The 14750-nt window shown below is 54.7% G+C and overlaps 7 protein-coding genes across 13 annotated transcripts; 4 read left to right on the forward strand and 3 right to left on the reverse strand.

Annotated features, from left to right (window-relative positions):
* Positions 1 to 376: 376 nt before the first annotated feature.
* Positions 377 to 2140, forward strand: H310_08087 (hypothetical protein). Its single transcript, XM_008873708.1, has 3 exons — positions 377 to 509; positions 564 to 655; positions 701 to 2140. The coding sequence occupies exons 1-3, from the start codon at positions 452 to 454 to the stop codon at positions 1259 to 1261; spliced, it is 711 nt and encodes a 236-aa protein (XP_008871930.1). The 5' UTR covers positions 377 to 451; the 3' UTR covers positions 1262 to 2140.
* On the reverse strand, positions 1282 to 2140 carry H310_08088 (hypothetical protein). Its single transcript, XM_008873709.1, has one exon. The coding sequence runs from the start codon at positions 2120 to 2122 to the stop codon at positions 1481 to 1483; it is 642 nt and encodes a 213-aa protein (XP_008871931.1). The 5' UTR covers positions 2123 to 2140; the 3' UTR covers positions 1282 to 1480.
* Positions 2141 to 2263: 123 nt separating this feature from the next.
* Positions 2264 to 4628, forward strand: H310_08089 (STE/STE11 protein kinase). Of its 4 annotated transcripts, XM_008873710.1 has the most exons (7): positions 2264 to 2958; positions 3116 to 3392; positions 3443 to 3745; positions 3793 to 3908; positions 3951 to 4094; positions 4149 to 4367; positions 4456 to 4628. In XM_008873710.1, exons 1-7 carry the CDS (start codon positions 2409 to 2411, stop codon positions 4506 to 4508), a joined length of 1662 nt encoding a protein of 553 aa, XP_008871932.1. In that variant the 5' UTR covers positions 2264 to 2408; the 3' UTR covers positions 4509 to 4628. The 4 variants fall into 4 exon arrangements, with proteins under 4 accessions (XP_008871932.1, XP_008871935.1, XP_008871933.1 ...); XM_008873713.1 differs by having other exon boundaries at positions 3793 to 4094; XM_008873711.1 differs by having other exon boundaries at positions 4149 to 4628.
* Positions 4629 to 5320: 692 nt separating this feature from the next.
* Positions 5321 to 8214, forward strand: H310_08090 (ATP-dependent chaperone ClpB). 3 transcript variants are annotated; one of them, XM_008873714.1, is made up of 9 exons: positions 5321 to 5981; positions 6031 to 6208; positions 6258 to 6599; positions 6651 to 6853; positions 6912 to 7073; positions 7167 to 7319; positions 7372 to 7586; positions 7634 to 7817; positions 7871 to 8214. In XM_008873714.1, exons 1-9 carry the CDS (start codon positions 5381 to 5383, stop codon positions 8074 to 8076), a joined length of 2244 nt encoding a protein of 747 aa, XP_008871936.1. In that variant the 5' UTR covers positions 5321 to 5380; the 3' UTR covers positions 8077 to 8214. The 3 variants fall into 3 exon arrangements, with proteins under 3 accessions (XP_008871936.1, XP_008871938.1, XP_008871937.1); XM_008873716.1 differs by having other exon boundaries at positions 5321 to 6208; XM_008873715.1 differs by having other exon boundaries at positions 7634 to 8214.
* A 66-nt stretch (positions 8215 to 8280) lies between these two features.
* Positions 8281 to 10935, forward strand: H310_08091. 2 transcript variants are annotated; one of them, XM_008873717.1, is made up of 7 exons: positions 8281 to 8772; positions 8819 to 8902; positions 8945 to 8998; positions 9045 to 9258; positions 9308 to 10023; positions 10157 to 10341; positions 10449 to 10935. In XM_008873717.1, exons 1-7 carry the CDS (start codon positions 8313 to 8315, stop codon positions 10713 to 10715), a joined length of 1980 nt encoding a protein of 659 aa, XP_008871939.1. In that variant the 5' UTR covers positions 8281 to 8312; the 3' UTR covers positions 10716 to 10935. The 2 variants fall into 2 exon arrangements, with proteins under 2 accessions (XP_008871939.1, XP_008871940.1); XM_008873718.1 differs by having other exon boundaries at positions 8281 to 8902.
* On the reverse strand, positions 10806 to 11722 carry H310_08092 (hypothetical protein; the record flags this gene model as incomplete). The annotated part of the gene is made up of 6 exons (XM_008873719.1): positions 10806 to 11017; positions 11119 to 11245; positions 11306 to 11365; positions 11435 to 11473; positions 11544 to 11612; positions 11660 to 11722. 6 exons carry the CDS (start codon positions 11720 to 11722, stop codon positions 10806 to 10808), a joined length of 570 nt encoding a protein of 189 aa, XP_008871941.1.
* A 978-nt stretch (positions 11723 to 12700) lies between these two features.
* H310_08093 (hypothetical protein) lies at positions 12701 to 14683 on the reverse strand. Its single transcript, XM_008873720.1, has one exon. It carries the CDS (start codon positions 14346 to 14348, stop codon positions 13485 to 13487), a length of 864 nt encoding a protein of 287 aa, XP_008871942.1. The 5' UTR covers positions 14349 to 14683; the 3' UTR covers positions 12701 to 13484.
* Positions 14684 to 14750: the final 67 nt, after the last annotated feature.

Here is a 14750-nt window from a genome sequence, read left to right on the forward strand (position 1 = left end):
CAAGGTGGCAGCGTCGATTCGTCCACGAAGACCGTGTTTCACAACACGAGTACGTCCGAAACACACCTGTTCATCAAGACTGTGCACCTCAGTTGCTATGACCCACAATAAACTTCCCAGCTAGTGCGGGTGGGGGTCTCGCGGCTCACGAGGATGGCGAGCCATGCCACTTGAACGAATACACTGTGTAGCGGTTACATATCTGGAACGGTTGTAACTCCTTGAAGGGGCGCGTGGCCTTTGCCACCATCGGGTATTTGGAGGAAATATCCATCCATCCTCGGTTTTCAGGCAGTTAAATGCCACGTCGGTTCATCCATCCGGATAATGTATCCGGTAACGAATAACTATATCTTGGGACCAACAGTCACCAAAAGCTAAAACCTGCGTAAGTGCAACGACTGCTTGCCGTTCGCACACCCAGTGACTCTCCACCACACGACGCCGAACGATGCCACGAGAAAGCTTCACACCAGACGACGTGTTGGAATTGGAAGCGCCGACAAAGTGTACGAGCAGGACGTACCGTCGACGGTTGTTGGGCCTAACGTAGGTGTCTCTAGCGTTCCTGTGCCCCATGAGCGCCAACGTGTACGGCATCGACTTTCTCAAGTTTCAGATCAGCGATTACGAAAGCAAGCGAAAGATTTTTCAAGTAAATTCGACGAATGCGCCAGCAATAGACACTCACGTGTTGTAGGTGGGTCGGGACTGCCCAAATTCCCGCGCCGCGCCCAAAGTGGACTACTCGCAACCGCTCGACGAAGATTCGTTCCGCAAAATCCGCTACGAGTTTTCGGAAGACGTCCTGCGATTGCCAGCGATCATGACATCGCTCGAGTTTAGCGTAGGGGCAAAGGAAGTGCATGGATTTCGCATGATCGAACGGCACTACTTTCGGGATGAGCTGGTCAAGTCGTACGACTTTACTTTTGGATTTTGCATCCCGAGCAGCACCAACACGTGGGATGCTATCTATTCGGTCCCAGCCCTTGACGAAGAGCTCATCCAAGACATGGTGGCGAACCCGTACGCGACCGTGTCAGACAGCTTTTACTTTGTCGGCGACGAGCTCATCATGCATAACAAGGCCGAGTACAAATACATCCTCGAAGACCGCGCGCAGTCGAAGCGATCGTACTACGACAGCGACGACGAAGGCGACGCAAAAGGTAGCAAGGGTGTCGGGGCGGCGGGCGCCAAAGAAAGCAAGGAGTCCAAGGATGCCAAATGGTCCAAAGAAGACGACTACGATGAATAACGATTCACCATTATCGATAGCTGCTGCTTTGTCTTCCTGCTCCAACTCGTACGACACCATCCGAATGTGTTTATAACTTTGCTAAATAGCCGTCACATTTCGTGGGCACACGAGAAATGCATCGTGTTTTGACAAGATGTCATGTGCTCTGCCGAATTCAAGGTGGAGTAATGATCTTGGTAGGGAATACACGACTTATTGTACACCGTTTCGAACTGCTCAATTCATTGTGGTGGCACTTTCGTCGATCAAAGCGACGTCCATCTGACAATGCAAACAGAGACAATCGAGGCCAAATCGGTCTCGAAGCGACGCCCGTTTCGCAATGCGGCTTTCGATTGTCGCGCATTCTTCGTCGGGAGTGTCCGCGCCGTCGTAGAATGTACAGATCTCTTCGCCAACTTGAATGTCCCGCCTTGCATACAGTTTGCGATATGGTCCTGCTTCGCGCTTGACCCATGCGTTGGGAATGCACGAGTGATTCAGAATCGACAGAATCGGTCCATGCACTGCAACTGTTTCCGATGCATTTGATGCTGTGAGCGTATACCCGAATTGACTCAGTCGGTTTTGTCGAGCAAGCTCCTTGAACGTGACAAACTGAGCCTTTTCCATCACGATGAGTTCTCCTCGATGAAATGCCTTTGTGGCAAACAAACCGTTGCCGCATCGTTCTGTCTTGCGCATGTCAACGCAGGGATTTGCCACAGCGACACACACAGGTTTGTGTGCTTTCCATACATGACGCTGGCACGCGGCGTTGCAGAAGTAAGCAAGTTTGCACTGGCCGCAAAGAAGAAGCTTGGAGCATTGCCGGTGGCACGCAGCGCACGTCTGGAGTGACCTCGTGGAATCGCCCATGAAATCACACCATTTCACCTCACGCAAAAATATGTGTGGTATCCGGACGCTTGGATTTTTATTCGGATTAGATCCAATACCGACGACCAATTTAAATACCTAGGAGAATTTATGGCCGATGGATCGCCAATCTATTTTTACGAAATCTTCAAGAGCCGCGGCCGGCTGGAGCTGCGTCCGATCACCGCCGAGGCCACCCACGCGTCACAACCACCGCACCTCAACTCTCCCGCCGGTGCATGGGTAGAACCCTTCGTAGACACATATAGCGTCGATCATCTCAACAATGAAAGATCGCCCCGAAAGCCAAGAGAGCCCAGTCGTCGTGGATGATGCAAACCAAGACGATACCGCCACGAACGTTCAACATCCCCCCGGCGGGAGTGGAGGTGATAGCTACGACTCGGAGGAGAAGTTAGGAGCTGTCCATCCGTGGCGACAATTCGTGGACCATCGAAAAGGCGACGACGCCACGCCGTTCTACCATAGCGGGCGTATCAAACGTCTCCGTCCGGCGTCGCAAGAAACGTTATCGCCACTGACACTGACGCCCCGCGCCCCTTCTCGACGAGACGGTCGATCCCGCGTGAATTCTATGGACGATCCCACGACGTTCGACGAGAAGCTACGTCAACCTATGTCCCGACGATTCAGCGAAATGCCCAAGTCTTCTGCCCCTTCCATGTCCGACTTGATACCGCTGGACAACGCATCATCGTCGTCTGTGCCTTCGTCAAAGGCATTGTCTGGGGGCCGGCCGTATCTGTACGAGTTCAACCTGTGGAAAAAGCCCGCGGCCCGCGTCATCGAGCGGCGCGGGGCCAGCGGCGACAACCGTAAGTTTGGCCCATTGCCGCATCTGCATGTATCCCTTCAGATAGCAGATTGGCATGGTCGTCCCGTCTCAAGCATCAGATCTGATTCTTTCCCGTGGATCGGATCCCATGCACACTGTCTGATTCGTTCGTACATTGATCTGATACGCTGTGGCAGACAACCACGAAGCCGCGGGCCATCCATGCGACGTCGAGGCGCCGCACCAACATGCGTGGGAAAAGAAAACGAGTCTCAAGGGGAGCCTTGCGCGCCTTGTGCTGACGAATCCAAACAATCATGACAACAACAACGATAACGACGTGGCCGCCTCACCCTTCCATACCCTCCATCGGAAGCCACGGTCCGCCTCCATGCAGGATGACATGTGCGAATGTGAGCTCACGCGGTCCAACTCACCGGATTTCAAGTATCTTCATCGGTTCTTTGGCGACGGGTATGCATCGTGTCCCAGTTCACGTGATCGTCTCATGCGTATGCCCCAAGGCGAGGCGACCGACCGACGCGAATCAAGTGGAAGCGCGGTGAGCTAATTGGAGAAGGCACGTTTGGCAAGGTGTACAAAGCCCTCAACTCGTGCACTGGCGAATTGTTTGCCGTCAAGCAGATCGAAGTGCCGCGGGACAAAAAGCACGAAAACGAGTCCAAGATGTTGGCGAAACTGGGCGAAGAGATCGCGCTGATGAAGGACTTGCGTCACGAACATATCGTGCGATACCAAGGAACCGACCGCGACGCCCACTTCTTCTACATCTTCATGGAGTACGTGCCAGGCGGGTCGATTGCAAGGTATTGATACAACTTTCGCGATGTGGTCGGCTGATGCCCTGTCGCAGCATGCTGGCTCAGTACGACGTGTTCAATTTGGATTTGATACGAAAGTTTACGCGGCAAATTCTCCTTGGTGTCGAATACCTGCATAGCAAGAGCATCATTCATCGCGACGTGAAAGGTACCGCGGCTTTCATCGAGTGTCAGAGTTGATTCGCTGTAGGCGCGAATGTGCTGGTGAATGAGCAAGGGGTAGCCAAGCTAGCCGACTTTGGGTGCTCCAAGCAACTGTCATCGGTGAAAACTACGAGCATGGAAGAGAGTTTGCGGTCCATTCGAGGCTCTGTACCATGGATGGCGCCAGAAGGTGCGATTTATTGCATCGATGCGTCTCCATCTGACGATGTGTTGCGCGCGATAGTTGTCAAGCAATCCGGTCATGACTTCAAAGCAGATATCTGGAGCGTCGGAGCCACAGTAATCGAAATGGCGACCGCAAAGCACCCGTGGCCAGCAAATACGAATCATCTTTCAGTCATGTTCCACCTTGCTATCAATCCAACGGGTCCACCGATTCCGGACTGGTTGCCCGATGTTGTCAAATCCTTCCTTCAACGGTGTTTCTGCATCGATCCAAACGGTGAGTCCTGTACCGTTGCACGAGAAATTGATTAAGCTGCGGTTGTCTTCCACTCTGGTCCATCCTGATCCTCACGCTTCTCTTCCAGAGCGAGCGACGGCGACGGAGCTGCTGCAGCACGACTTTCTCTTGGTCTCGTGAGGAGAAAGAGACAAGCGCGCCATTCTGGAATTTCGAGAATGGGTCGCGCGCCCCGGCGTTGATGTAGGATTGTGTTTTTCCATGGCTATTTAACTGGCAAATTTACTTCATGCTCGAAAATTCGCCAAATTTCTGCTACAGTAAAGTCGTCAATTTTTTTACAAAACCGATTTTGAGATATTTCATGCGTTGTATTTTTGCAAAGAATTCGTCGCTACTTGTAATAAATAGGTGAAACAGTTGATGAGCCACTCTCCTATGAATTCTATTTTGTCAAAAGAACATCCAATATCGGCCGTAAATTTATTCGGTATTGTCAACAAGGCACGTTCCGTAAAGTGGAAAGAAATCGTTTACGACATTACGCGTAGCAGCAGTACTCGAAAAATTTGGCGTCATGTAGCTTCAGAGCAGTGTGAGATCGGACCTTCGCAGTCATGTGGCTGTTAGGGAAGTTCGGTGAACAGCAGCAATTTCCATTGACCGTGGCATCCTATTGGTAGCGCTTGGATATTGTAATTTAACCGTCGTTAGTCTTTACACTGAATTAAATGGTAACTATGCAATGAGTCGACTTCTCCGTGTGGTGTGAAGTTTGACTTTCGCCTTCACATCGACGGTTGCAGCGAGCAAATACTCCGCATCGATTCTTGTTTTCGCCATCGTCCGCAACATCTGTATTAATTTGACACAATGTCACTTAACTCAGACATAGCAAGCCTTCTGGAAAATTTTACCTCACCGACGTCTGGAAAACGCCAGAATAATGCGATATAATTCCCAAATTGATACAATACCCCATCGGCAGTGATCCGGGGTGCCGTCAACGAGTTGTGACCTCAACTTCAAATTGCGATTCGCGCTGGCGCAAGATGATGCTTTCGCGACAGTTGGGACGGCGCGTGATGCCGCGACACATGATGGTGCTCCGTAGTTTCTCTGCAGGGGGCAACAATGCATGGGTGAACCCTGAGAATGTACCCAAGGGTGAGCACCTGAAGAAGTACGGCCGCGACTTGACCTTGGCCGCGCAAGACGGCAAGTTGGATCCAGTGATTGGTCGCGAAGACGAAATCCGTCGCGCGGTGCAGGTGCTATCTCGCAGGACGAAGAACAATCCGGTGCTGATTGGCGACCCTGGTGTCGGCAAGACAGCGATCGCTGAAGGGCTTGCCCAACGCATTGCATCTGGCGAAGTGCCGGAGAGCATGAAGAAGAAACACGTTGTCGCCCTCGACTTGGCGGCACTCGTTGCCGGTGCCAAGTTTCGCGGCGAATTTGAAGAGCGCTTGAAAGGGGTTTTGAAAGATGTCGAGGGGAGCGACGGCGAAGTTATCTTGTTTATCGACGAGCTGCATATGCTCATGGGAGCTGGTGGTGGCGACGGCAGCATGGACGCTGCTAACATGCTCAAGCCAGCATTGGCACGAGGGTCCTTGCATTGCATGGGCGCGACAACGCTGGACGAATACCGTACGTCAACCTTTTTGTGTGTTCTTCTCATCGGCCACTTTGGTCGCAGGAAAATACATTGAGAAAGACGCTGCGCTGGCACGGCGGTTCCAGTCCGTCTTGGTGACTGAGCCATCCGTTGAAGCAACGATTACAATTTTGCGAGGATTAAAGGAAAAGTACGAAGTGCATCATGGCGTGCGCATTGCTGATAGTGCCCTCGTCCAAGCCGCGACCCTGGCCCACCGGTAGTGTCCGTCCAAGACATCATGGGAGCGTCCTGATGATCTCGACTAGCTACATTTCAGATCGCAAAATGCCGGACAAGGCCATCGACCTCGTCGACGAAGCAGCGTCGCGTCTGCGCCTGGAGCAGGAGAGCAAGCCCGAGCCGATTGAGCAACTAGAACGCAAGATCATCATGCGCAAGATTGAGCAGGAAGCCCTAAGAAAGGAAACGGACGCGGCGTCCGCGAAACAGCGTCAAATCGTGCAACAGGACCTTGCAGCGATGGAGACAGAGCTCAAGGCGCTGATGGACGAGTGGAATGAAGAAAAGAACCGATTGCAGGGACTCAAAACGTCGAAGAAGCGGCTAGAAGAAGCCAGACGTGAGTTGGAAGCCGCCCAGCGTCATGGGTGCGTAGCATTTTTTTGATGGACCGCGGAGCTCACTCGACCGGCGAGTAGAAATTATGCCCGCGCAGGGGAGCTTATGCACAGCGTGATTCCTCAATTGGAACGCGAAGTCGAACACGACGATAGCCAGGACGAATCCGATACTGTGGAACCCAAGGGGTCAAAGCTGCTACTTGGTGATGCGGTCACGTCGGACCACATTGCAGCGGTCGTGGCGCGTGCCACAGGCATACCGGTCTCGAATCTCCTCTCTGGTATAGTGAACAGATGGGGGTGTTGTCGATGGCTAACGACACGAATGATGACGTGCAGGTGAAAAGAAGCGGCTGCTCTCGATGGAATCCCTCCTCGAGACACGTGTGGTGGGTCAGATGCCCGCTGTGAAGGCTGTCAGCGACTGCATTCGCATGGCCCGTGCCGGGCTTCACGCGCACAACCGTCCGTTGGGAGTGTTTTTGTTCTTGGGGCCAACAGGTAATGCCGCCACTTGCTTTTTCGACGGCTGGCGTATCGCTGGTCTGAATGTCGCTTGGATTGGGTTTGAAGAATTCTCACCGACTGGCGTAGGCGTGGGGAAGACTGAGTTGACTAAGGCACTGGGCGAGTTTTTATTTCAGGACGCGTCGGCCATGACGCGCATTGACATGTCGGAGTACATGGAAAAGCACACGGTGTCGCGGCTGATTGGCGCGCCACCGGGGTATATTGGGTACGAGGAAGGTACGTTGATGGAGTAGACGACGTCCTGGATGGTGAGAGGGGTGTGTTGTAGGCGGCACGCTGACGGAGGCGATTCGCCGTCGACCGTACCAAGTGGTGCTGTTTGACGAGTTTGAAAAGGCCCACCGCGATGTGTCCAACTTGCTGCTGCAAGTGTTTGACGAAGGACGGTTGACCGACTCGCAAGGCCGTCTCATTGACTTTCGCAACACGGTGATCATTTGCACGAGCAATTTGGGGTCGGAAGTGCTCGCGACGTTGCCCGAGGTAGGCCTCATCCAACGTGTCCACGATGCCGATAGTACATGTCGCAGGGTGTACCGAGTATTGACGCCGAAGACGACGTGATGGAGATTGTCCGTCGACATTACGCCCCCGAGTTTCTCAACCGCATCGACGAGATGGTGCTGTTTAACCGGTTGGGCCGCGAACAAATCCGAGCGATTGTCGACTTGCAGTTGCACGATATCCAGGCTCTGTTGGACGAACGTGACCTTGGTACGAACCATGGCTGTTTCCATCGTGATGCATGTTGATCCTGTCCTTTGTAGCACTCGACGTGACGGATGCCGCCAAGGAATGGCTCGCCGACGTTGGATACAGTCCAATGTACGGCGCACGCCCTCTGAAGCGACTCATCCACAAGCAGCTGCTCACGCCGCTTTCCAAGCAGATCCTCGTGGGAACTTACAAAGCCGGAGACAAGATTCACGTCGACCAGCCCAACTCTGCCGCCGACACGCTCGTGTTTTCCTGAGGCGGTGCTAGTTTATCTTTTTAAATGACGAGATTCTTGCCTCGGCGCACTATGATTGGCTAAAATGAACTGAATCACATTGCATACAGTGCGATTCCTGCGCTGTCATTGGCTATATTTCCGATTGTATCTACAGCTCAGGCCGATATACCTGATATTTGTATGCAGTTAAAATTTTCTTCCATTGAAATTCGCTTCAACGTTGATCAGTGTTGTCGTTTCGACCAAGAAGAGCAATGGACCTCGGCGACTTCGAGGCCATCGCGACGCCGCGCGAGCGCCAAAGCACGACGTCGTCAAACTCGAATGAATCCTTGCCGTTCATGGTGGCACTGGAAGAACCCCGTGAACACAAGAACGTTCTCCATGCGGTGAAGGACACATCGAGCATACTGTGGCAAGATCTGCTCCGTCGTGTGGCAAGGTCCGACGACGACAACGCGGCATCCTTGCGGAAGTCGACACGAGTTTGCACCCCGCTGCTGTGGAATCAGCAAAGCCGGGCGTACGTCATCCACTCTGTCAAACACTACACGTCGAACTTTCCCGAGTTCCAGCGGGAAATCTTCTGCGGTGTCGCCGTCATGTTGCTTCAAGCACCCGAAACCATTGCGTTCAGCTACGTCGCGGGCGTCGACCCTATCGTGGGCCTCTACGCCACTGCTTTCTTGGGCATCATCATCGGTGCATTCGGGGGTAAGGGATCAACGAAGTCGCCTAAACTCACGCCCCGCACGGCCAGGCACAGCGGGGATCGTTGCGGGGGCTGCAGGTGCGCTAGCTGTTGTCATGCCACCCATTACGAGCGGCACGGGCGTCCTCAAAGGTAACATACTTCGACAATAGCAAGCTAGACTCGACATCCTAGACCGGCCGTACGACGAGCGAATGCAGCATCTTTTCATGGCCGTCTTCTTCACGGGTGTGTCGTCCCGCATCCTCGATTCAACTCTAATGCGAGTATTCAGGCGTGTTTCAGTTTGCGTTTGGTCTGCTTGGCTTGACGCGATTTCTATCGATGGTGCCCAAGACCGCCATGATTGGATTCCTCAATGGTCTCTCCCTCGTCATGTTCTATGCCCAGCTGCCAACGTTCCAACAGTGCCCTCTATCAGTGCAACCAGACTTTCACACGTGCATGCGAGACGGCACGTTGGAGTGGATGGCTCCGCGCGACCCTAGGTTCGTACATACCACGCCACCCCAGCCTTAGCATTTCATGTTGTTGTAGCACTTGGACAACGGTCTTTCTCGTGGTACTGACCATGTTTATCATGCACGTCTTCCCGAAACTCCCCCGCATTGGCCACCTCGTTCCCCCGACGCTCGTCGTCGCGCTGGTCTGCGTCGGACTGGAATTTGGCGTCCACCGGCCCTTGTTGCACGCTCCCACTCGCACCATTCGCGACATTTCGCCCCTCTCCGACTCGTCCTTCCCGACCCCTCGTTGGCCATCCCTGGGCTCGTCCCCCAACTGGACGATCATCGTCACCACGAGCGCCAGTCTCTCGATCGTTGGCATTTTCGAATCGCTGCTGACGTTGCAAGTCGTGTGCGAACTCACGCAACGGCCCGTGACAAACGCAATGTGCCGCCAGGAAACCCTCGCGCAAGGGCTTGGGAACGTCGTGTGCGGCCTCTTTGGGGCCATGGGTGGGGCGTCCATGATCGGTCAGTCGACCGGAAGCATTCTCAACGGCGCGCGAGGTCGGCTGTCGGCCGTCGTCGGCGGCTTCGTCATGCTTGCCGTCGTCATGGGTGCTGGGCCAGTCGTGGAAGTCGTTCCAGTGGCGTGCTTGACGGGTGTTATGTTTATCATTTGCTACCACACGTTTTACTGGCCAACGTTTCGACTCTTGCTGCGGCTGCAGCTCGTCGACGTCGTGGGAATTGTCCTCGTCACGGCGTTGGCAGCGGCGATCAACTTGGCTGTTGCAGTGATTGGAGGTAACTATCTTCTTGTTGGAGAGTGCCTGCGATGGATTTTCACCCAGCCAATTCCAACCACGATGCCTTCTCTTTTTGTGCACGTTTGTGGGCATTCGCTCGTTCCCCTCGTTGGATATGACGTTCTCATTAGGCATTGTGTGGCACGCCCTGGTCCACGTGTGGCAGCACAGTCGACTGCTCACGCACACTACGTTCACCGAAGTCGAGCCCGACGGGACGGACATCAAGGTGTATGCATTCAAAGGGACGTTCCTCTTCAGCAGCGCGACAGCGTTTCGAGATGCGTTCGCATCCGTTCACGACGACCCGGCCACGGTACGATCTCAGTACGCGCTGCTTTCGCTGGCGCCGCTGTTGTGGCCGACACGCATCGGACCCGCGTTCTCGAGTGAATGGCTGGGGTTGACGGGGGCGAGTTGTAGGTTGTTGTGGACTTTGCGCAGTGTTTGATTGTGGATTTTTCGGCCGTCGCCGCGGTCCGTCAGGTTGCGTTGCGGTATCGCCAACTGGGAAAAAAGCTCGTCGTGCGACACCTGAACGACGAGTCGAAGCGGGAATTTACCAACGACCTGCCGTGGGTACACACGCACCACGTGACGGTGGCCCAACCCAACGACACGGACAGCTCAACCGTCCATGTGAAAGAGATCCCAGACGACAACGTCCGTGCGATCCGGTCGGAGGTCTAAAGGGCTCACGTAGGAAACAATGCGTGAAATTGACGGGTTACAATTGTCGATCAAGCGTTCGTTGGTGTGTGCATGATGCCCACGTCGTATTCAGGTGTCGATGTGGGGGCCAACGGCGTGGCTCGCCGTGCAATTCCATCCTTTTCGTTGAAGCTCGTACAGCTGCTCCTCCAAGATCGCGGTGAGCTCGATCGTGCTCTTGAGTACAAGCCGTAGGCCGTCTTGGATGTCTTTCTTGGACTGCATGCGAAGTTTGGCGTGTTTGGCACTGGACGATGTGCCGTTGTTGTAATCGGGCAGTGCTGCGGTGGCCGAGCTGGTTCCGTCCGTTCCCGCGCGCAGATGCACCAAGTCGGTTGCGACTCGGTCGAAATCAATCAGTGCAGTCGATCGGTCAAGGAACCAAGATGGTGTGGCGACGAAACGATGGACAGCATGTGGAAAAGGATATGGAAAGCATCCGCGGTCATCACACGCTCGTGCTGGTCGGGGCCTTCCACGACTTTGACTTGGAGAAAGTTGTCCCGATTCTAGACGTGGATACAGGTAAGCCAGGACAGGGCTCGGACAAGCGTTCGGCGTGCGACGACCTTAGTTTGCGAGTACACTTTCAATATGTTATGTCGCCGCATGAGCTTGTTCGCTTGGCCCTACGGACCACCATCATGTGGGTCATCACGCCAAGGTGGCAGGCGGAGCCGTTCGATCTTGACGGCAACTTTTCGCTCAAAGTCGGCTTTTTCTTGAAACAGCTCCATCTACACCATGACTCGACATGAGTCACGGCACTGGCGCCGATAATGGAGCGGGCGGTCGATCGATGAATACCGCAAAGTCGCGTTCACGGGCCCGCTTCTCCTTGGCGGCCTTCTTCAAATATGCTTTCGACACAGAGAGCTAGACAGGTGGTTTGTGTGAGATGACGGAACGAAATCGTGGCGTACGTTGCGATTTGATGGCGCAGAGACTGGCCGAAACCCTTGTGAGTTGCCTATAAAGCCAGTCATGATCCGTGGACGGCCAGGTGGATGGATCGATGCAAGCTCAATTGCAGACCTGGCGTAGTTCGTTTTTCCCTCGGGTCGTCTTGGTGGAGGCGAGCGTCCATGTTACTCGATGATGCTAGGATTGGGAGGCCATCAGCTTGTCAGAGAGGTTAACCAGGGAACAGAAGGAGGTCGGACTTGCCGGACGGGGCTTGGCACTTGTGGGCCGTGCAAGAGGTGCTTTGAGGCTGAGATTCGCCAACGACGCCTGAATTTCGGTGCTCGATCCACTTGCTGGTTGGAAACGTTTCAGGGGTGCTGTGCTTGGTCGACTGTGACCCCTAGCGCTCCAACTGCCCATGGCGTCGGTGGCTGCGTTGGCGGTCCTGGTGCAGCTCGTCAGCGCTTCTACAATACCCCTACGTCATTTCTTCCGACAACGCAAGTCTCCGCTCGTCGTACGAATTGTGTCTTCAGCTTCCGTCGCCGCAGACACGTCCTATATCGGCAATCTCGCAGTGAGTGGCATGAAGAGGAAGGGACTGCCATACATCCTGAATGTCATCGCCATGCATCGCAACACTCATTTGATGGCTACTGGACTCGGCCGTCGAAAGGTCGCGACGGTTTTCCCAACCTTCCCTTCAACTGTCCACTTTCATTCGAAGAGCTGGGTCGCTGTCACGGCACGCCCCACCATATACGATGCTAATGGACCGCCTCCCAGTCGACGGCTATACACAGATACCTCGCGCGCCATCCTTCTCGCGCCCGCCCTTCATGGGACGAATTCTGTGCGACTTCGATGTCGCGGCCAGGCACATGCTACTTTTCCCAGATATTTTATACAATTCAAGAAAAATGTTGATAGCGCGTTTTGATTGGATAAAAGTTCTGAATCGAATGGGTCCCTATGCTTGATGGCGATGGCATATTCATCAAATATTAGCCAATCGAATTGATTCGTCGTATTTTTATTTCGACATATCGGGATTTCCCGTCAGGGATCAGATTCTGGGGGGGGCACGCCGGCGATGGCTTCGTGCGACCAATTGCTGAAGTCTGGACACGGCTGTAATGTGTTCACACCACTTCCGCTTGGCTTGCCATGGCCACCACCGTTGCTCCGCTAGCTGCTGCCGCCACGGCGATCGCGATTGTTGAGGCCACCGAGGTCGGACCGAGCATCGACCATGATGCGATTCCCATCGCGGCGCTCGTCGATGACCGACCGACGTATCGCGTCGACTGGTGGATCAAGGCGTCCAAGTCGACGTTCTTCTCGAAAGCGGCGTCGTGGAAGTGGTGCCAAGTGGTCATTCTGGGCCAAACCCTGACCGTGTTTCACAAAGACGGTATCGTCGGTTCCTTTGCGACGCCAACGTCGGTTCTCGCCCCGAATGGCCACCAGTTGTACGTATTGTCTGGCCGGAACGGCGTCCAGCTCGAGCTGCATTGCCCCAGTAACACGGCCATCCAGAAACTTGTCGCGGTGTTTGGAGCATCCCAGGCTTCTGCCCACTGGACCCTGCCCTCTTCCTCCTCCGTTTTGGACGAGTTGGTCGATGTGGCCAAACTCATTGTGGAAGGCGCGAACGCGACGCCCAAGAAGCGAGCAGTTGTCCCCACCAAGTCCGCTGCGACAATCGCGCAAGTCCAAGCTTTTATGAATCGCCTCCAGGCAGTCTACACGGACGTGAGCGACGTCGCCGCGTCCAAGGAAGAGCTCTACAGAGCTGTTTTAAAGCTGGAAGCCGAGTACAAGGCAAACCCATCCACGCCGTCACCGCTTGTCGCGCTCGTCTTGGACGTGTACCCTGACCTGTCGATCGAGTCGATGGCATTCCAGCTGCCGATCACCGAGTGCCCGGTGTGCACGACCCATTTGCACTCGACGCAAACCCTCGACATCCACGTTGGTGGCAAGATGCTGCACTGCCGGTACTGCCACACCGTCATGTCGTACGAGACGTTCCAACTCGCCGACTTGGTCAAGAACCACCTCCCCAAAACCATCGAGTTTGAAGTGGGCATGTTTGGCAAATCCAAGCACGTCCTGCCGATGCCTGGCGTCCCCGGGGACGGAAAAATCAAAACGTACATGGAGACTCTGTGGAGCACGTTGACGTCGTTTTCCACCAAGGGCGGCGACAAGTGCCCGCGAAGTGTGTATTCGGACATCATGGCCCACATCAAGCAAGTGCTGTGTCGCACCGACTTGGTCCAGCACATGTACCGCCAACTCCTCTTCGTGTCGCACATTGTCGGCCATATCGAATACTGGACCGTCCCCATCGTCATTGAAGCGTCGATCCGTCGCTTTGAGCAGTTCCATCACTTGGCGCACCATGTCGTGCAAGTTGGAACGGGTGTCGCCTCCATCGACATTGTGCTGGTCGCGCAGACGCTGCAAGTCCACAACCAAGGGTCTGCGGCGTTGCCGCGCCAACTCGTGCTTCCCCGCGACCACGGCAGCCGCATGCTCAAAGTGCGACTCGCGGAAACTGCCGTGCTGTTCTATGAAGCGTACGGCGAGCCGTACTCGCCATCCGTGATGCTCGACCAGGCGCTCTGGCTGTCGACCAAAGTGTTCGTTCAGAGCGAAATGACACGATGGGAACGAGCGCATATCCAAGTCGCGTCCCATGACAGCCAGTTCCGTGGCGTGCAACAAGTTTACCCCGCTGGACGATTGCGCCACGCGGCAGACTTAGCCGATCGACCGGACGCCCACGAGGTCGCGGTTGCCGTCATCGGTGCCTTTGAACACGACGTGCGGGTCGGAAACGGCAGCAAGTTGCGTCTCGCGCTACCTGAGGACCCTTCGATTTTGTACGACATTCCGGGCGTCCAGCGCCACATGACCCAGTTCACGGCCTTACTCAAGTAGTGCGCGTGATCTCGAGGGGCCTCCCGAAAGGATTCCACGTCGTGCAGTTGCAAAGCTTCAAGCGTATGACTGTGTGAAGATATCGTTGAGTGTGTACAAGTTTTTCCTGAACAGCAGCAGCGGGTGTGTCCGATCGCTGCCATCAACTGGCGATCGACG

The sequence above is a fragment of the Aphanomyces invadans genome (genome assembly GCF_000520115.1).
Source record: "Aphanomyces invadans strain NJM9701 unplaced genomic scaffold supercont1.16, whole genome shotgun sequence".
NCBI lineage: Eukaryota > Oomycota > Saprolegniomycetes > Saprolegniales > Verrucalvaceae > Aphanomyces > Aphanomyces invadans.